Here is a 22,014-nt window from a genome sequence, read left to right as displayed (position 1 = left end):
GGTTCTGTCAAGTTGTTCTCTTTCGGTCTCATCTCGTCCCCTGTTGCCCTTGGCTCGGGTCACCGTCCTCTGTTTGGGCTCTGACGGTCCCTCTTGTGCTCTCGTTTTCACTCAAGAGCTGATCTCTATGTTGCTGGGACTCCAGAAGGAAGATGGCGGCGTATCGCTGATTTGATCAGGGTGTCTCAAGGAATCTCTCATTGGACTGAAACAGCTCATGAATGTCGAGAAAGTGGTACTGTCCACCAATCTAGAGTCCAAAATGTGTTCCAAAATGTGAAAATTTGTACTCATATTTGGGCCTTCTTCATGGCCTGAATCCTAGCTCTGGCAACCTGCCTCTCCGCAACGCAAGGACTCCTGGGCACCGTCTCCTCCAATCTTTGAAGAGCTACCAAGCTTGCACGTGTGGCCCAAGATCTTTGTGATGGGCTCTCTGAGAGAAACCTCCTGGCATAAGAAGACATGAATCCTAATAGCTGAACGCTCCCCTCTCTGCTGCTTCAAATGAATGATCTGTGTTGGAGAATGATTGGAGAAAGAAGTACCCAGTTCAATGCCTGTAATCTCTTCTTTGTTGCGTGCTCGGGGCAACAGGTAGACAGACTCTTGAACCAGCATTTGTCAGACTCTTCCTGTCATTGATCATTAGTGTATTGGAGGTGGGTTCAATATGTTAGAGACTTTATACGGCAGTAGCACAAGAGCAAAGGCAGAGGAAAGGAAGAGATGACATTCTCCATGTGAGAGGACATGAGACCTGTCATCCAGCGTGCGGGCATCCAATTGTTAGTCTCGTTTTCTCTAGTTAGTCATCTTGTGTTTGTATAGTAGGAAGTGAGGACTTCTATGTGCCCTTTCTCAGTGCATATATCTGCAGGTGAGGAGGGGGTTTAGCCAGGGCACAATGCTAGGGCTAGAGGCCATAGTTAGGTCCTAGTTTGAGGCTTTTTCAGTTGCCCAGGTCAGCGGTCCCTTGCCCTCAATAAATAAGGTCAGTTGGGGCCTCGTTGTATCGTTGTTGTGGGAGTTTTTCGCAGTTGTTTGGCACTGTGCCCAGCCTAGTCTTGTCGTATTTGTGGCACACTTTCTTGCTTACTCCTGTGAGTTGGGAGGTGCAGTTCTACCTCACGAGTTTTGCCCTAGAATTGTACTTCCATGGAGGTTGTCTCAACTATTCTGCCTAGTTTTTCCCATGTTATTTTTTTGCAGTTCCATCTCTTTGCATTTGCATTTCCTTGCTGTCTCAGTTCGCAGATCTGCTTTCCATTGTCTATTCGCATACTCTGCTGCACTTTGACATGGTGTCAGAGTTTGAGGCTGACTCTGAGATATTGTCGCTACCCATATCCCATCCACCCTTATTTCATTCTGAATGGATGAAAACATCGTCCGTCTTGATTTTATGATGGTGTCATGACTGTGCAGGCAACATCAGAGCACAAGATCGTGTAAAGTCTGATTTATGAGAGTGTGAGGGGCAGACATAAGCTGTTGCTGGTTTCTGAAATTCTGGACAGCACGAGAAGAAAGTGAATAACTGTCGAAGGTGTTCTGAATGCGTGGACAGTCCGGGAAGAAGGTGACGTGCTGTAGAAGGTGTGTTGCAGGTTTGGACCACAATGGCGCCCAAGATCTGTTGAAGGAGGCGACCTTGTAGTTGCTTCTTCTCTCTTTCTTCTTTTGCAACCACCCTCCCTTTCAGTAGCAAGCCCCCCCACCGCCCTCGCCCCGCTCTGAAATAACAAATCTGATTGATATAGCTAAAAAGACAGTCAAGATTCTAATTCTTTTCACATTTCCTGTTGATCGTTAGTCAAGTGGCAATAACTACGGGGTGTGGAAGGTGACGATGGAAGGAGTATTGCGGTACTACAATTTGGCTGACTTCATTATTCTTGGAGTTGAAAGGTCAGAACCAGGCACGGAGCACCTTGGCATCCTTGAACAGGAGGCAGAGACATTGGCCCAATCGTGGTATCGAGTAATTGCTCGTGTTTGCTCTTTGTTTTTCTAAATTGTATTCCTCAGGTAATCAACCACGTCAAGCACATGACCCTAGCAAAGGGGATTTGGGAGCATGTGGCATCCCTCTACAACTAGGCCTCCCTGATGAAGTGAGTCTACCTAGAAGTCCAAATGCAAGTGTTGAAACCCACAAAGTCAGCAACTAGTCTAGCTATAGACTAGTAAATCCATAGAGTAGATTAAACTTCACCAAGCCAAGTAAGCCATTGCCAAATCACCCGGTTAGTTCCCACTGGCGTCAGTCCATTTAGTTGTATCATTGGTATACACATTCACACATCTGACACCAATTTAGTATATTTGTCATTTTGGCACTTCGCCATATTAGGATTGGTGACACTTTGCAGAGTGATCTTCCTTTGATCCAGGATTGTTGCACACATCTTGCACACAGGCCACCCATGTAAATGCATGAGCATATCAACAAATTGTAGGCACTTCAATTGGAGGTACTCCAAGCAGGCAAGGAGATTTCTTCAGAAGACGTGGCCATCACATTGCTATCCCATTTATCTTTCTAGTATTCAGCATTGTACTCATCTCTCAATATCAGTGGGAGGTTGAAAACTCTCATGTGGAAGGAGATTGTGCCTATGGTTCTTGATCATAGGAGCGGTTTTAGGACCCTCCATAGGACGGACGTTGTGCGTATGGTTATTGATCAAGGGAGCGCTTCTAGAACCCTCCATTGGGTGGAGGTGCGACGGTATTAGCCGCCATGCAAGAAAAGGGCAAAACAACAAGGGAAAGGGTAATTGGAAATCTTTTCCATCCACCTTTTGTTAGAAGAAGTGTGATGCAGATAAAAATGCCTTGAAGGCGGAGCGAACATGCAACCACTATCGCGTGAAAGCTCATGTCCTCAGAGGAGTAATGATAAGGCTCGTGTTCTCCCCGGTATCGCATGTTCCATCACGAAGTTTTTATTTATTGTCAGTTCTCGAAGGGTGTAAAACTAGCAAACATGTATAGTTGGAGGAAGATTTTGTTGCCATTAGGGACAGTCTCCGTCCAAGTTGTTTACAATGAAGATAATCAGACCTCCGTCGGAGAGACATGATTATGATAAAAGAGGCTTGACTCTTGTTCAAATCCCTTAATCATGGTCAAAGAGGATTGGCCTTGGTCCAGTAGAGAATTGAAGCATGTGCATTAAATTGCACCGTGGGGATGCCCACAGACTAGGACTAGTCTAAATATTTTACCATGCATCATGTAAGAGCTGACAATTAACGGGTGCCATGGCTGAGGACCAAGAGGGGCTTATTTCCCTATTCTTATGGAGCACATCTATTTCCTAGGCGAGGCGTATGCTTGCGCATGCTTGCAGAGCTTGACAAAAATGCCATCGTAGACTAGTTGATGGTTCTAGTGTGGTTTAGGGGAAGTTGCTATTTTGGGCACTGACGACTCCTCACCCTATTGTAAAAATGAAAACTATTTTGTGTTGTTTAAAACGCAGAGCTAAATCCGCTTGTTGCACTTAGCAAAATCTTCAAGCAATAAGATACCTTCGGGGGTCCTTGCCGGTTGGTTCTGGGCCCTAATATGTGTGCTGAGCATGAAAGTGAGCGTGCAGGTTTTGTTTGGCTTTCATAATTCGATAGTGAATTCGATTTTGAGTGTGGGCAACTCGATTATGGAGGTGTTGCACCCTTGATTCGTTCGTGGGGAATGGTTGTCAATTGGGTTTCATAGATCCATACTCTAATAGAAGGTCTAGAAGATTTACCTAGTCATAATTTCTAGACCAAAAGGATCTAGTGTTTACCCGGTTCCAAGTTTGTGTGTTCTGGTCGAGAGGGATCTGGATTGCCTGTGGGACTCTTCGGGTGACAAAGGAGAATTGTGATCCAACGTCGAGGAGCTGAAAGGGGGTGTTGGAGGGGGTCTGTATAGTAGGGATTGAGGGCTTCTATGTTGGTGTGCGCGCCCAGCGAGAGGTGTACAGTGTACGGTCCATTCTTAGGGAATATTTCTGCAGGTTAGGAGGGGGTTTAGCCAGGGCTAGAGACCATAATTAGGGCCTAGTTTGGTGCCGGTGTGAGATCTGGTCAGTCAGTCAGGTCAGCAAGCCCCAGCCCCTATAAATGTGGTCATTTGGAGCCTGGTTGTATAGTCGTTATGAGAGTTTTTGGCAGTCGCTTGGCGCAGTGCCCAGCATAGCCTTGGCATCTTTGTAGTGCAGTTTCTTGGCTATTTCTGTGAGTTGTAAGGTGCAGGTCTACCTGATCATCCAGTGGCATAGTTCTGCCCTGGAGTTGTACCACTTCTGTGGAGGTTTCTCTGATATTCGGCAGAGTTTTTTCCCTGTTATTTCTGTGCAGTTCCATCTCTCTGCATTGCTGACTCAGTTAGCAGATCTGCTCTCCATTCTCTGTTTGCATGTTCCGCTGCACTTTGATATACGTTACAGCACAAAATTGATTTGTGCGATTTTTTCTATCAAGAGCAACTACTTTTGGGGTTTCTTTAGTTTCCACATTCCCAGCACAATGGCATAGATATGCTAATGCTCCCCTGCAAATTCCATAATAGACATTGATAAATTTTTCCGTTTTTCAACAAGGGAATGAATTAGTTTAGCTGGTTAATCCTAGTGGAAAAGATTGTGGTTTTAACTTGGGAAGGATCCATCTATGTTATCTTGCACTTAATTAGTTGTGAAATCTGCAACTTAATACTTTCTGATTTGATACATTCACACCCATGCATCGTGAATTTTTTACACTTTCAGTTTCTAGGTGACTGAGTTTCTTTATCAGGTGTGAAAAGTTTAAAATGCCATTAGAGTTTCAAACGTTCTTATATGATGCTCTCATCTCACATATCAATGAAACCTCGTTACACTGCAGGTGCTCCTTTTTTTGAAGTCGGCAATGCAATCGTTCTAACAACAGAAACTAATCGCATTGATGTCGTATGTGCGAAAGTTTTAGAAGAATATGATGATGAATACACAATGAATGCTACTATATCAGTGCAGGTAAGGTTTTGATTTTGACTGTTCATATTATCAAGAGTGTTAAGTGAAGGACCAATTTGTAAGCTGGTTAATCATGGGTTGCGTCTGAGAAATGGAATTGTGATTTGCTAGGGGTGCTAAGTAAAGAGCTATTTGCTAGAAATGCCCTTCTCCCTGCTGGCATGTGCCTAAGTGTGGAATTGCAATACTTGCTGCTGCAACAGAGACTCTTTCTTGTGTATTAGTTTGGCACAAAGGTCATCAATATTTGGTTATTGTCACATCAACGGCAACACCAATTGGCGACGCTGAATGTGCATATATAAATCATCTATGCATTTCAGGGGTCCTTTGAGTATTGTTTTATGTTAAAAATATGACAATTTGTTGGTAGGCAGGTTTGGTAATATATTTATCGGCTATGGTTGCAAACTATATATAATTGAACTACATATGATTTTTTATCATCATTGTATGGTAAAAAGTAGAAGGATAAAAGTAAAGATGCTCTTTACCTTTCTCTGCAAGTGGCAATGTTTCCATAGGTTGAAATCTATCCTTGGGGAGCTGCCAGTAACCTAAGCAAGCTTGGCTTAAGGCAACAAAGCATATAAGTGGTGCATGATTGTAATCAAGTTCTTAGTATCTGATTGCAGTTTGATAATGTCCTTCTTAAAGAGTTCCTTCCAGAGAATGAATAAAACAAATCTTTGGATATGTGGGGTTCTTTTTTTTCCGGAGAAAATGACTTCATTAAGTGTGAAAAAAACCCGCGAGAGGAAGCTCGAAGTGGAAATACATCATGCAATGCATGAGAAAAAACACTCCTCAAAAGCAGTGGAAAACAACCAAGGTTGAGGCTGAAAATGCCATCTCAACTCTGCAGTACACTCAGAGAAAAAGGGTGAGCCCCTCCACTCTTTGCAAAACATCGCCTTCCTAGCAGAAGCTGGCCAAGGGGGTGTAGGCCATCTTCTGATGGTTCTACTTATAGTGTTAGTGCCTTCTAGGCCACATAGGACACTTAGTCCTATGTGACACCTAGGACACTTAGTCCTAGGTCTAGGTACAAATACTTTGTACTTGTGCGTTTTCAAGTTATCTAAGTTTTGATGTGACTACTCAACAATTGACTCGTCTTGTACCTGCACTCTCTCTCTCTCTTCGTTCCGTACCTTCAGTGGTATCAGAGCTTCGCTTCGCTTCCTGTGCCTCTGGTCCGTACCGCCCGTACAATAGTACGGATGTCCGTACAACCAACGGACGTTGTACCGTGTACCGTACCTTCAGTGGCTGCGCGTCGTCGTACACTGCATCGCCGTACTGAATCGTGCATCGTTCGTACATCTGCATCGCTCGTACATCGTGCATCGTTCGTCGTCACTTGTGCCTGCGTCGTACAACCATACGGCTCTTCTTTGTACTCTGCGTCATCGTCGTACCTTCGTACCTTCAGTGGTACCTGATCCGTACACGCGATCCGTACTTGTGTTGCCCGTACAGACCCGTACCTTCAGTACAAGTTCTACGCAGATCCCCGTACCTTACCTGTAGTACAAGTCCTACGCAGATCTCCGTACAGCCGTACAGTAGTACTTAAGCTGACAGTATAGCCGTACGTTGTACTTGAGCTATCTGTACAGCTTGTTTGTAGGACATTGAGTCCTTTTTTTGCAGGATATTGAGTCAGATTTGTAGGACATTGGGTCAGATTATCATACATTGGGTCACATTTGCAAAATTTCAGCAAAATTTGGGGCTTTTCCACATTTGCCCTCTTTTTGGCCTATTTGCCCTCAAGAAATTTGGGGCTTTTACCAAATTTGCTGTTTTTGCAGTGAACATTGCCTGTCACAGTCACATTTGGGTCAGATCTGCATTTGCCCTTTGATTTGGGTCAGATATTTGCAGATATTTGCTGTCATTTTTGGGACAGCCAGCTTTTTGCAGTGATAGCCTTGAGGCTTTTGGGTTTTCAGGTCTTTTTCAGGGTATCACAGTTGCTATGGCTTGGAACAATCAAGATTTATTTGGAGTTCTTCGTGAAGATGATAAGTTGGATGGCACCAACTATCCGATGTGGTCTTATCTCATGAAACATATTCTTGTTGCAAAGCATTTGTGGAATATTGTTTATGGGGCTGATCTGAGGCCAACCAATGCTACAGTGGTTGTTTCTACTGCTGGTTCTTCTGCAGGGGGTACTCCTCCTGATGCCTCTTCCTCTAGCACTCCTGCTGCTGCTCTTCCAACTCAAAAACAGTCAAGATGGGATGCAAGAGATGCAAATGCACATTCATGCATTGCTTTATCATGCAAGAGAATCATTATTCCACACATCCGGTCTTGCAGGACACCAAAGGATGCTTGGGATAAATTGGCTTCTCTCCATCAGATATGCAATGAAGCTCGTGTTGCATATTTAAGAAGGCAATTATAGGAAGTGAATATGAATGAAGGTGAGTCAATGGATGCATATGTAACAAAGGTCAAGGACCTCATGGAACAGCTCGCCAACATTGATGAGGTGGTGCCAAACTCACAGCTTGTCAGTACCACATTGAATGGACTGCCAGATACATATCAAGGGTTTGCTACAACCCTTCGATTAGTGGCCATGGGTAATCCAGACCACTATTCTTTTGACCAGCTAGTTACTTGGCTTTTGCAGGAAGAGCAAAGTAGAGCTAACAGACAAGCCATTATTCCTGATCATGCATTTGCTTCACAGCAGATAGGAAGAGGCAAGGCTTCCAAGCCTATGGGCAAGCCAAAATCTGCGCACAACAGCTGCAATTCCTCTACGCATAGCAGCTGCGATTCCTCCCATGCATCTAAAAATACAGCAGATAAGGGAAAGAAGAAAAGATGCAACTATTGTCGCAAGCCTGGACATGACATTTCAGAATGCAGGAAGCGCATTGCTTCGGAGAAAAAGAAAGCAGGATTGACAGTTAATGCCTCACATGCCATTGAATCCCATGAGCCAGCAGATGCTTCACATGCATATGCTCTTGAGGATGATTGGGCATGGGCTGTCCATTGCTCATTTGATCCCTCCAAAGCTGATGCACTCTTTACTACTAATGATGCTCAGTCGTGGTGCTTTGATAGTGGTGCTTCCAAGCATGTCACATCTTGCAGATAGTTGTTTCATTCTCTAGCTAATGCACCTCGAGGGGGGACTGTTACATGTGCTAATAATGCTTCATATGCTGTAAAAGGAGTTGGAGATGTGCAGCTCACATCCATTTCCAGCCATCTTGTCACTGTGACAAATGTTTTGTACCTGGCGTTGAAGTCAACTTGATTTCAATTTCAGCAATTGCTACTTCAGGTTTCAGAGTAATTTTTGATGGCTACAGATGCCTAGTATATGATCTTCGTGATGACAATGCCATAGTTCTCACTGGCACTTTGCAAAAAGGGCTTTATCACCTTGATCATCATCCAGCTGCACTTTCTATTGATGCATTGGCTATTTCAGATTCACAGCTTGCTGAAACTCATCTTTGGCATGAGAGAATGGGCCATCTCAATTATAGAGCTCTTGCAAAGCTACATTCACAACATATGGCAAATGATGTACCTGAGACTCACACAGTTTCCAAACATGTATGTGAGGGTTGTCTTTTGGGTAAGATGCATCGATTTCCTTTTCAAAAGAATTGTCCAAAACTCTCACAAAGGAAATTGCAGCTAGTACACAGTGATGTCTGTGGCCCAATGAGGACAAATGCCATTGGAGGATACAAGTATTTCATGACTCTCATTGATGATTTCACAAGGTATTGCTGGGTATATCCTTTAAAGGCCAAATCTGAAGTTTTCTTATGCTTTCAGAGATGGCTGAATATGGTTGAGAATGAATCAGGAAACAAGCTTGTCACCCTCAACACAGATAGGGGGGGTTAGTATATGTCAAAGGAGTTTGATGCATTTCTATCCTCACGGGTCATTATTCACTCATGCACTACTCCTTACACTCCTCAGTAGAATCCTGTTTGTGAAAGGAAAAACAGGTCCACAATGGAGATGGCCAGATGCATGCTTAAGGCCAAGTCTTTGCCCAATAAATTTTGGCTTGATGCAGTAATGTGTGCCAACTATGTGCTGAATAGATCACCTACACAGGCATTAAAGACTATTACATCTTATGAAGCATGGAAAGGCAGGAAGCCTTCACTTTCATACATAAAAGTTTTTGGGTCTCTTGCATACGTTCATGTACCATCTCAGCTGAGACATAAGCTTGATGACAAGGCAATCAAACGCATATTCATTGGTTATAGCCAGGAGAGCAGAGGGTATCGGTTATATCAACCAAATACTGGGAAGATTATTGTCAGTAGAGATGTGATCTTTGCTGAACATTCAGCTTCTCCTCTTGTGGACTGCAAAGCAAAGCCAGATGTTGACATGTTTGATGCCTTTGAATCTTGGTTACCTCTACCATCATCAGAAGAGGATTTTGAGCAGCAACATGAGCCTCCTGCAGGCCCTCCACTAAGCATTAATCAGCCTCACCCTCATGCTGATTTGCAGGTTTCTTTTCCGGCACAAAATGATCCCATTACTCATGATGCAGTCATTGAAGAAAGAGCTGTCAATAGACAGCAAAGGCAAGTTCCCAGATGGCTTCTTGATACATTGAGGGACAGCAAACAAGATCAGCCTTTTGCTGCCGGACAAGATCAGGGAATAGACAGCATGGTCACTTTCTTGAGTTTGCACTCCTTGCCACAGCTTGCAATGATGAGCCTCTGTGCCATAAAGATGCTTTTGACAACAAAGAGTGGATGAATGCAATGAAAGCTGAATTACAATCTATTGCCAAAAATGACACATGGGAATTAGTAGATCTCCCACGTGGCAAGCATGCCATTGGAACGCGGTGGGTCTACAAATTAAAAAGGAAATCTGATGGCAGCATAGATCGATACAAAGCCCGTCTTGTTGCAAAAGGGTATGCCCAACAACAAGGCATTGACTTTGAGGAGACATTTGCTCCCACATCCAGGATTACTACCATTCGATGTGTCATTGCCATTGCAGCCCATCATCGTTGGCAAGTGCACCAACTTGACATCAAGACTGCTTTTCTTCATGGGGATCTGCAGGAAGAAGTCTATGTCACACAACCTCCTGGCTTTGAGGTTGTTAATTCTGAAAATAAGGTATGCCGGCTTAGAAAAGCCCTTTATGGTTTGAAGCAAGCACCCAGGGCCTGGTATGCCAAAATTCATGCACACTTACTATCTCTTGGCTTTCAGAATAGTCCCACAGAACCCACTTATAGGTGGCTATATCCTTTTGGATGAACATGTGCCACCATGACCAGAAACCACCAGGTATTCTGAGATGTTTCCAGAGTCTTCAGCCCATCCCATGGAGGGGGGTTTGTAGGCCATCTTCTGATGATTCTAGTGATGCCCTATAGGCCATGGTATCTGCCTTAAAGACATAAGTGTAGGTACTTACAGTGTTAGTGCCTTCTAGGCCACATGGGACACTTAGTCCTATGTGACACCTAGGACACTTAGTCCTAGGTCTAGGTACAAGTACTTTGTACTTGTGTGTTTTCAAGTTATCTAAGTTTTGACGTGACTACTCAACAATCAACTCGTCTTGTACCTGCACTCTCTCTCTCTCTCTCTTCGTTCCGCACCTTCAGGGGGGACCCTTGCATGCTCGCCCAAAAGGCCATCAGCGTGTATAGTATCTGTCCATATACTGGCCAAAGTATGAGAAGGGCTCTTTGAGTATAGGAGAGTCCTCATTAAATTAATATACCATGAGGCCATTCGTAATCCAAAAGATCTCTCTAAGTTTCACAAGATTAGGGTTTTATGCGGTCTGAAAGACAATTTTAAGGTTGAAGAGCAGAGAAAGTCCCAAAGGATTTGGAAGAAGCTATTGGATTTGCTCACACCTATGATGATTCTCTAAAATATAAAGCTTTATTGAAAGACAAACCTTTTAGTTTAGTTAACTTGGAAGGCTTCTTTCAATAGAAAATGAAATTTTAACTCTTGTGTTCTCCAAAAGTGCAGATTATGTAGATAAGAGGCGTTTGCTACCTTTTGACTAAAATAGGAAGGCTATAAATACCGGCTATTCTTTGATAAAGATCATGTTTCTGTGAAGTACCTTATTCAATTGCAGAGTAATAAAAACTATTTGGAGAAGAGTTAGTATAGGTGCTAATCTTTTTGATTTCTCGAAACTGCAAGCACAAGGAGGATGTCACCCATAGCCATTTGAACCAGTTTCTCATCAAGAAGTGTAGGTTACCTAAGAGTCTTAGTTTGCATAAGTATGTGATCACGTTGGCCAAAGGCTAAGACAAGAAAGCTGAGACAAAATGCTAAAATATAAATTTGGAAATTTAAGAGTTTAAAGATACTTTTAATTTTCAAATATGCATCTTGATAGGATTGATGTGGCCTTGGACAATGTTTTCTTAAAAAACGAACATTAGAAACTAGGCACTCATTTCTATTTGGAACAAAAGCTAGGCAACCATTGTATTCATTTTATTTTATTTTTCAAATTTTATGTTGAACCCCAAAAATAGCCAAACTTTGACAACCTATATCTTTTGGATTGACAAACCTGAATGGGGTCATGTAGCATATCAAATGAAATGGCAAGACTTGATTTAGATAATTATCATGTTTTTGCACCATTTAGTAAAGTGACATGCTATCAAAGCAAGCATTTTTTATGAAGTTTTGGCTAATTTTCTCCACCAAGTTTAGAGAATGGTTTCCCATCATAGACTCTCAATTTTCAAGGGTGAGGATGGTAGGATAGCGTTGCCTTTTCAACGAGTTAAAAAAAAAAAAACACTAGTCCTGGTGGGTACAGAGGGCCCTATGGGTTGGGTCCTACCCCATAAATTATGTATTGAGGGGCTCTATGGGTTGGGTCCTTCCCCATAAACTATATGTCTTTAAAATTCTATTATTGTTCAAGATGGGTAGTTGATTCACCTTCAAGGTGAACATGATGTTCATGACAGTCCTGGCATCAGTATGCAATTGGAGCACTTGGTCTAGTATGGTGATTCTTAGGCAGTTCTTTGTGATTTTGTTTTTGTTGATGAAAGTTCTTTTGCATTTATTATTTGAAAAGAAAATTGAAAAAGATAAATTTTAATTATGTGAGTTTGTTGATGTTTTTTAAGAGAGAGGACAATGGATCATAGGATAGAATTATTGCTACAAGCTGCTTTAATTTCCAAAGTATCTCATTGTTTGAGTAAAGCAGAAGAGAAAGACGTCAAATTGGTAATTGTTTGAGTATCTTAGAAAAGGGTATGCTCAGCCCAATAGTGTTCCTTAGGTTGTCTTAGTTCTTTTAGTTGAAAAGAAGGATGGCCAAGTGATTGTGCATGTATTATCCTGTCCTTGATGAGGTGACAATTAAAATTGACTATCCAATGCCAAACATTGATGAGCACTTTGATTTGTAGTTATAAGAAGCTACGTGTTTTTGTCGGATTGACTTACGTTCTGGGTATCATCAGGTTGGGATCCATGTGGATAATGTACTTAAGATTGTGTTTAGAGCTCAAAAGAGGCAGTACTAATTTACTAATGTCCTCTTGAATTTTGCTAAGTTCGTGATCTTGATGCACAATATGTTTTAGATAGTAACTAATAGCTTGCTTGCTTATGGAGCATTTAAAGTTAGCCTTTGAGTTAGAAACAGATGTGGAAACCGAAGCATGTGCATTACCATGTATGCAACAACCTATTGCACTTTGGACTGGCACCTTTAAATGTGCAAGTTTTGATGCTAACACTACTAAAGGGCAAGGGGTCATGCATTTGCCCACTCACTCCTTGTAAACGATCGTGGCTAAGGGAGAGTTGATAAGGGAACAACCCTCTTGTGTTGGCTTATTCACTTGACACTGTTTCGTTGTGTCATAGTATCATCATAGATGTTTGCATATCAAATTACATCCTAGAGGTTCTTGCTATGATTATTCGTCACCTGAAGTATGTGATCTTCGCCAAGTCATTTATGAAAAAAACACAATCGTTTGTGTTTGTAATTCAAGGCGTGCCTCTTGGGTCATGAACATGCCCTTCAACTCCTACTGTGTTTCGAAATATATCTTCAGCTTAGCGTGTTACTCCTTGTTGGTGACAAGATTATCCTCACCAAAGTCCAGATCATCTCCCTCTTGATCGCAAGGCTCTTCATAGGAGGCATGCTCTTCATCACAAGGCCACTCCCGTCAATCATCAGCTTACAGATAGATTTTTCAAGTGAGAGCCTGTTTGGGGCGACATCAAGTTTGGGAGCCAGTTCCTTCGCCTGCTGCAGTGATGTTGTCGAGTTGTGCTTCGCTTGATCCGTTGGAGGTGCCTTTTTCTCCTGCATCCGGTTCAAGAAAGCTAGAGGAAGGGAACTCGATCTTTTTTCTCTCACAAGTGTTTTGATGGTTCTTTTTTAGTATGTGTTCACTATTTGCTCCCTCGAAATAGTTTCTGCCATACGTGTTTTACATCCTGGAAAAAGGCAGGCCAATGTTTGCCCCCTCTAATTGTCTTGGGCACATCATGCAGGAGGATTGAGATTTATCCCTCTACCTCTGATGCAATGTTTTCAAGGAGGAAGCTCTCCCACCCTTGATCTCCCACCTTTGATGTAATGATTTTAGAAGAAAGAAATACAGATAGTTAGAGTTTATCACAAATATTTAGGGTTTTCTCCCCTCCTCCTGATTTCCTCTAACTGCTTCACGCAGTCTTAAAAATCTCAGCTATGGTTCTAGTTCTTTCTCAGAAACCATCTTTGTTCCTCTTACTTTTATTTATACTGGCACATGATGGAAGATGATCAACATGTGCCAAGGTTTGAGCTGAAGATCTGATGGCTTTTCTTGTATCAAACTCGTATGGATACCTACATGCCCTATTACTATTTTGCAATATTTTCCGACCTTTTACTTTAAATTTGATCCAATCAATATAATTCCTTAAAATTTTCCATTATCTATGCTCTGTTGATCTGTTACAAGAACGTCTGGAGTCTCCTTAAGCTGTGGAGTATGAATGCATGCAGAAATATAGTGCAATGACAAGAGGGAAGGGATTGAGTATAATGATGTGGTAGGTTCTTTCCAAGACAATGTGATAAGAGGAAAACTGCATTAGTATTATTGTTTTAAACTCTTATTCAAGGGCTGGTGGCTCCTTGTTCTATAGGCAAAATGATCAATAAAATCTGTTTTGCTTGCCTTTTTTTTTACTTTACAGGCTTTGCGACAAGGCACGGCATTGATTCGCATATCTCACCCAGGAAACCTGCGAGTCGCTGGTTATATTCTGGTTTGTTAACTGTGGGGAATGCTTGAAATTTACTTTTCACTCATCTGGTGCGGCCTTTTTTTCATGATGTCAAGTATGGTTGTAGTTACCAGTTAGTCCTGATGATCTGATTCATAAATTCTTCATACGGATAGCTGTCTGTGACTTTGTCTCCCATCGCTTTCATCACTATGAAGCCTTTAAGTTGTATCTACTAAAAGGGTTATATCTTTTAGCTTTAAATTGACATTCACTTATATTAGGAATTGTGAAAGTGTCTTTTGACTGGGTAAACACGCAGGTACATGTTGGTGCCTTCATCAGTCCAAGGAATCCATTTTTACACGTTGGTGGACACATCAACTTCTCTATCGTGGGAAAGGGTGGGATCTTCGGCATTATGTAATGATAGATCTTGTTGTCTACCATCAAGTCCACACTAAGCCATTTTGAGGCTAGAAGCTTAGTTTTGGCATCAGATCGAGTTTGTTTATTTTTTTGATATAGCCTTTCTTGCAGGTTTTTCTTCGAGTGAGCAAGGACATTGGTCAAGCAGCAATACTGATGTAATGCAAGTAAATCAATATAGTGGTGAAGCGACTGCAGTTGGTCCAGGATCAGCATCTGGTAGAGTCTAGGAATAATGAGGGATCAAGTGGCTTACATCATAATCATGGTCTTTTCCAATGCAAAGTACTGCCAATTTTGTTGCAGTTAGTCTTTTAAGATCTGTTGAGCTTAACGTTCTCACAGGCATTTCTGTACTTTTCCTGGTGTACTAGAGATAGTGCAGAATATTTAGTGTTATGAGTGAATGATAATGAAAGGGTGCCTCTGTTCAGTCCCTCTGCTTTCTCCTGGCTCAGTTCATGCTCATAGGCTCTTGCCTTTTCTGGTTCAAAGAGTGCACAATGTTAGAAAAGATGTGGCCCGAAGAGTCGATATAACTTTTGTGGATTCAAGAGAGACATTTGATTTCCCCCCTTCTCCGATGTTTTGTCGAACAGATGCGTACACCTAGCTTGGGGTTTGTTTTCAAACAGAGCTTCAGTACGACTGTTACAATATAGGGTTTCTTTCAATTCTAGCATGTGGGGCATCGCCCACAGCATCATTGTAGAGCATCACAAAGCATGTTTCTTTGAGCTAGAACATCTTAGAACATGCCACATATTTCAAGACAGTTATTGCATATGCCTATTTTATTTTAGGGCACTTCACACGTTTTTCGTTTGACATAAGCATTCATTCAAAAGTTGAAACAAAAGTGAAACTCTAAAAATCTCTTCAGCTTTTTTTTTTTCCAAGAAAATTACTTCATTAAGTATGAATGTAAAAAACCAAGGCGTAGGCTGAAAATGCCACCTCGACGTGAGGGAGATTCAGAGAAGAAAGGAGATCCTCTCCAAACTTTGAAAAAAGTAACTCTCTTGGCAATGGCTGCTCTAGAGGATCCCTGCATGCTCGCTCATATGGCCTTCAGAGAGTGTACTGTGTCAGCCCAAATACTGGCCGTAAGCCTGGGAAGGGTGGACCTAGATACCCTCCATTGCTCTGTACACCTGGCTCTCCAAATATGCCAAGTTGCAATGCTAGTAGCCAGAATCTCCCAAGACGTGTCTACTGAGGCATGAGCAGCTCTGAAAGGAGTGAAGGGAACATCCTGAAGGGAACAAGAAAGGGAACAAGACTCCACTGAGTGTCCTTGTACAATGAGAGCTGGATCTGGATTATGTCCCTCAAGAAACACCTGAGGGCTAATAAGAGATAATCAAGCTACTGAACCCCAAGTCTTATAGAAAGGTGGTGTATGAAAGATATTGAAAATCCTAGCAACACCTTTCCAAATCGTCCTCGCCTGTCTGCACTCCCAAAGGCAATGTTGTACTGACTCAATTGCAATGTGGCAATGAGGACAAGTAGGGTCAGCCCTAAACCTGGATCTCCACAGGTTCACTGCGATCCCTCCATGAATAGAAAGCCAAAAGAAAAGAGTGATCTTTCTATTCCTAAGGGATTTTCAAAGCCTACGCCAAAAGTTTCTCCGCACAATTGTGGAAATCTGAAAACTCTCCCAATGAGGGGCTCTAGAGGGCCTCCAACCTTTACTGCTACTTTTTCCATTACCCATGGTGTCTTTGGTAAACACCTTTCCTAGAAGGCGCTGTTTTTTCTGCACGGTTCTATTTGACTAGAAGGCCCTTTTGGCTCATAGCACTCTCAAGTCCTCTCGTGCTTTTAGGATGTTCCTATGTTTTCATATACTTTTTGCCAAATTTTTTAATACATGAATTGGGTCCAGTAGATATGTGACTTTATATTGCCTCCAATATGGAAGAGTGAGACTGCTACAAATAGAAAAAAAAGCCTTCATAGAAGGATTTCTTGAGCTTGGGATGGAGTAATACAGGCCCATCTTTGAGGAGAAATGCTAGGACAAGGTATAGGGTCATGAAGAACGGGTATGTATACATGTCAAGAAACCAAGTTCAGATTTAGACATGGAGAAACAGCAAGTCCCCCCTTCACAAAACTTACAAGAAACTATAGGAGCACACTCCCCCTCACATGCACAAGACCGATACGTACATCCCAAAGTGGGCCTTGTGAGGGCTGGTAGGACCTCTCTCGCTCAATTTCTCCGTGTTTTATTCTCCTTTAATCAAATATCTCATAGCTTCGGCCACAAATAAGAACAGAAAGGGGGCTAAAGGACATCCATGGCGGACTGATCTGGTGATCTCAAAATTGTCCCCGTGACTCCACCGATAAGAACCTGGCTGTGGCCTGATCTGTATAGGGAGGACACCCCTCTGATCCATGCATCTGAGAAACCAAACCGAGTAAGTGTGCCCTTCAGAAAGCCCTAGTCTACCATGTCATAAGCTTTCTCAAAGTCCAAGAGTAGAACGGCCAGCCTGTGGCCATTATGCATGGCCCAATCAGAAGCCGCCCAAAATGAGAAGATGATGTCAAAGATGCTCCTACCATGCACAAAGCATGTGTGCGTATCATGGATAAAATTTGGAAGAAAGGACTGCAAACAAAGGCTGATAGCTCTAGCTAGGATTTTATACAAAGTACCAAGCAAGGTAATCTGTCTTTATTGAGACACTAAAGTCCTACAACCCCCTTTTGGATTCAAATGAATGAGGCCCTCCCTAAGTGCGTCTGGCATCCCACCCGAGTCCCAAACACCTTGCAGGGCTGAAGTAATGTCATCCCTAATCTGATTGCAAAAAGTGAGAAAAAATAAGGAGGTAACTCCATTTGAACCATGACACTTGCGCTTGTGAAGGGCAGATAGAGCAGTCCTAAACTCTACGTTCGTGAAGGGTGCATCAAGTGAGGCAGTCGTATCCCCAGTCACCAAGCTAGGTAAGTGTCGCCAAATAACCACTCTAGCATCATGTGTGGCATGAGTGTCAAGATCTGCTGTAAGAAGGGAGGCATAGAAATGGATGGCAACCTGCAAGATGGCATTCGGATGTGTCTGAAGAACTCCGCCTAAGTCAACAAGTCGTGAGACACTCTCCCTACTATGTTTGGGGCCAAGAGTAGAGAAGAACTGCTTGCTGACCCTACTCCCGTATGAGTCCAAAATGACTCTTTGGCATGAAAGGCATACTCTACTCTCTGATCTAAGAGTGATTGCTGCTGTTGAGCTCTTGCTACAGCAAGGTGCTCCTGAATCCAAGCATCTGTAGGCCTCTTCTGCTCCTCCCTCTGGAGGGCAGCCAACTGCTGACGGCTACCTATCTCACGCCTGAGGATCTCACCCCTCTTGACACGAGCAACTAAAAGATAAAAGTCGCTAATATTAGAGAGGGTTGCAGCTAAGTCTAACGGAGAAAGCTGCCCATCCTGCATATGAGATACCCAGGTCGTCAACACTATCTTTGTAATGCCCTCTTTCATAAAAGGCATCTGGAATCCTAACACTGGCAGAGCGGCTCCTCACATGAGGATCTGAAACCATCGAAATGACTGCAAAATGATCCGAAGTGGACACGCCAGCTTGCAATGCTAATAGTACCACCTCTGTCAAGAGTCCAATCGTCCACATAAAATCTGTCAATCTGTGCATGGATAGGCATCTGCAATCTCCTAATCGACCAAGAAAATAGGAGAGAATGTGGTTGAGTGTGAAAAGCATCATTGTGCCAAGCATCCCTGCCACTGTATTGAAAAAGGAAGGCATCCCAAGTTGCTCTCTCTAGGGAGTGGATTCCACCTTCCCTACCACCCCTTTTGTCTGAGGGCATTTCAACCAAGTTGAAATCGCCCCCTATAATCCAAGCCTCTGCAATATGTCACCACGAGAGTAGTTTCTTCCAAAAAAGGAGGCGATCCCCTCTAAAATTAGGTGCATAAAGGTTTAAAAGACCAACCTTATGCCCACCAATCAAAAGTAAAATCCACTAAGCTCTGGAAGGGACTATGATCCCGTGTCCAATCACCAAGGGGAGTATAGAAGAAGAATTAGAGATGCAAGTACCTCCCTTGGTGCCCAAGGCGGGTGCCCAAAAAGTATGGCGTGAGATAAGCTTACCGAACTTGGCACAATCCCTAACATCCAATTTGTGTTCCTGGATTGTACGAATATCAATGGGTCCCCCAGTAACACTTGGATGAAGTTGGTTACGAATCAGCTGCCTACGGCGGCGGTGAGGTACACCCCGAGGCCCTGAACATTCCAGCTGACAATCCTTATGTGCGAGAGGAAGAGGCCGGATGGAAGATCCTAGCCAACGTGGTAGCAGAGAAAACCCTCTCCTGTGAAAAGTTCCTCCTACATGGTTTAGCAGATGAAGCTGAACATGATATGTCATTGTTGTGGCATCGTGGACCTTGAGATGATAGGCTCGTGCTTGTGTAGATGTCCAGTGGCTCAGAGTATGTGGGAGTGATCCTTAAGATGGAGTCCAGGATGCGGCAGATTTAACATCGTAGCTTGGGTTATACCTTAAGGATATATGTCTTAAGGATACGTGTCACTCGCTTGATCCTTCGGGTTGCTACCCAAGTTGTGGCATAAGAGATATGGCAAGTTTGTTGACAAAGAAACAACACACTTTCACCATCGCAATGGTCACATGTTTGGATATACAAGACTCAATCCCTCCTCACAAAGTCACTCGGTTCTTCTAGAGGACGGTGTTTGGAAGGGTTGTCATAGCCAAGATTATCTGGGTAGGGAACTTTAGTTAAGTGATGAGGGAGAAAAAGACTCAGCTTGCAGCCACCCTCCCCAACGTTTGGCACAACATCATGTACACCTTAAAGCATGGCTTGTATGCATTACTTACAAAATAAGGAATCTATGGGTTGTAGAGACCCCCACCTTGGTTGTAGGCATTTGTTTCGAATACTCTGGGTAGTGAGATGGGACCTTGAGAAGGAGGTTGTATAGCAGCTAGTTGCCCATTTTGATGGGTCAAGCATCCCATGGATTGCTGATCTATGTTGCATTCCCGTTTTTGTTGTTGATGTAGAGGGCGATCCTGTAGCTAGCAATAGTCAAAAGACTCGTAGCTTGACTCAATATGAGTTTCATGGACCACATGCATAGCTTCCAAAACCTCCTCACTGAGTTGTGATTGACTAGACATTGTTTCAAGTGTCAGCTAGACTATGGAAATGGTGTAATTGTGCTATAGGCATGGAAAAGCGCAAGCCAACCACACGAGAAGTGGTATGTTCATATTATGGATGACTAAGCCATATGAAAAAAATGGCATACAAGTAGCTAACCATGACAAGTGTTGACATTGAATTGATGGTGATGCATGCGCATGATTTGTTAAGGAAGATAATGGTCATGTGTAGAACTTACACATAAAACTTACACACATGATCAGTAAACATATGTGAAATAGATGGAAATAAATACACACAAAATAATCCATAGAAGAAATATGTCTACAAGATATGTGGGATTCTGAGGAGGTATGTGAATTGTACTGTGAGAATATATAGATCTACAACTATTGATGAACAGTCCGTGAGCCTCAAGACATCAGGTCAGTAGGTGGACACAGGTCCACTGAACTTATGTCCCATCTGAGACACCCTCATTGCTGCATCATTAGTGCCAAACTGCTTCACAATGTCCACGTGTGCACCCACAGTGATGAGTGGAGGGATGGTGGTAGTAGATTTTTGCTTCTGGTACCTCATCCTCAACTCTCCTGCTCACCTATGGCAGCTGCCCCAACACATACAAAGACGAACCAAGGAAGGAAGATCATTTCAGACCTGCAAGAACAAATATTTTACCTACAACAGCAAGTCTTCATGTCAGACCTGCAAGAACAAATATATTACGTACGACCAAGGAAGAGCTCAAGCTTCAGCTTCAGCCCTGGAAAGGAAAGTGCAGGATATAAACAACAGGAAAGCAAGAAGTGATTAAAGAAGTATTACACACGTGTAAGTCATCTCCTGTGCTCCACCAGTACCACAGCTTGGGTCGACGGTCCAAGAAATGATTAGCACGCAAACTCGCTGGATGAAACAAGAGATGTCCACCTATGTCAACAACAGAGCTGATCTTTAAATGGAATAAAAGAGCAGGAAACTAGAATAGATAATAGACTTATTGGGGGAATGCCGGATAGTTTCTTTGGTGAGGGAGAGGACACAGATGATAAAATCACATGTCTCAAAGAGAAAATAACACAGGTTGAATGGGACGAAAATGAAATATTGAACGTTTTTACAGAGCAAAAATCAAGATCTACTTCAGAGACAGGGCAGCAAGAATCAAGATTCTCAGACAAACCCACAAGTTGAAGGGTACACAGATTTGGATATCTCATTCCGACCCAGCTCAATAAAGTATTGCCGAACTCACTAAAGTGTAGGAAGCCAAGAAAGCAGGCAAGTCGGTGGCTTATAGAAGTCGACAAGCATTGATTCGGGATTTCAAACCAAGCCCAAAGACTCTCAGTCTTAAGCTGATTTAATCAGGGTCATCCTATGATAGAAATAGAATGTAGCTATGCCTATAATAACTTGAGAGGAGTTGCTACACTGTGCAGTGCCTCAACTCTCTGGTTATCCAGATTCCAGATGTAGTGGTCACTTTTTTTGCTTTACTTTGTCTCACAGGCCCGCCCATGAGGCCTCCTAGAGACATTAATATATATTTCTTTCTTTCTCAGTTGGTTGCATCAGTCGCTTAGCCAGTCGTTCTAACAAGGCTTGAACTGGTGGCAATGCTCCAGCACCAGCAGCTTCTTGGTTGTGCAGCCAAAAGATTCCAGTTTGCTGCTTGCTCCAGGGGCATCACAGAGCAACTTCTCCAGATTGAGGGTCAGGCCAACAGTTTCAGTTGCAAGTCAGCCCCAACTGGCAACAGCTCAGGTTCCAGCTTGGGTTCGCATGTCCAAACTCACAGTTCCAGATCGGGCTCACAAGCAGTACAGCAACAGCCCCTCTTTCCTCTTTTCCCTAACCCTGAGTTGGGCTGAACCCCCAGCCCAGCTTGGGGGTTGGTCTCAGCCAAAGGATAACCTAGAATTGGCCAAACGGGAGAAGGCAACCTCCTTGAGCTCTCCCTCCTATGTCCCCTCCCCTGTAACATGGACTCCAGTGAGAAGGCTCCTCTATTCCACAGTTGCAGCCTTGACACCTTCTCCATACGCAAGGAAATACCACCGAGGGGGGCTTCACCAACCGTTACTAAGGCCT

The 22,014-nt window shown here is 43.1% G+C and overlaps 1 protein-coding gene across 4 annotated transcripts in view; it reads left to right on the top strand.

Moving 5' to 3' along the window:
- The window catches only part of EMB3012 (embryo defective 3012), a 221,058-nt gene that overhangs the window by 174,975 nt on the left and 24,069 nt on the right, over window positions 1-22,014 (top strand). For all 4 annotated transcript variants that reach the window (XM_087377933.1, XM_087377932.1, XM_087377929.1 and 1 more), the window contains exons 27-30: window positions 4,884-5,014; window positions 14,269-14,340; window positions 14,621-14,702; window positions 14,839-14,946. In XM_087377933.1, coding sequence (XP_087234059.1) covers window positions 4,884-5,014; window positions 14,269-14,340; window positions 14,621-14,702; window positions 14,839-14,946 — 393 coding nt within the window. The remainder of the gene's footprint in view (window positions 1-4,883; window positions 5,015-14,268; window positions 14,341-14,620; window positions 14,703-14,838; window positions 14,947-22,014) is intronic.

This window comes from Dipteris shenzhenensis, chromosome 8 (genome assembly GCF_047967505.1).
Source record: "Dipteris shenzhenensis isolate YYH24624 ecotype China chromosome 8, Dip_SZ_1.0, whole genome shotgun sequence".
NCBI classification, from domain to species: domain Eukaryota; kingdom Viridiplantae; phylum Streptophyta; class Polypodiopsida; order Gleicheniales; family Dipteridaceae; genus Dipteris; species Dipteris shenzhenensis.
The sequence above is the reverse complement of the archived record's forward strand: the minus strand, read 5'-3'. Positions and strand labels throughout refer to the sequence as shown.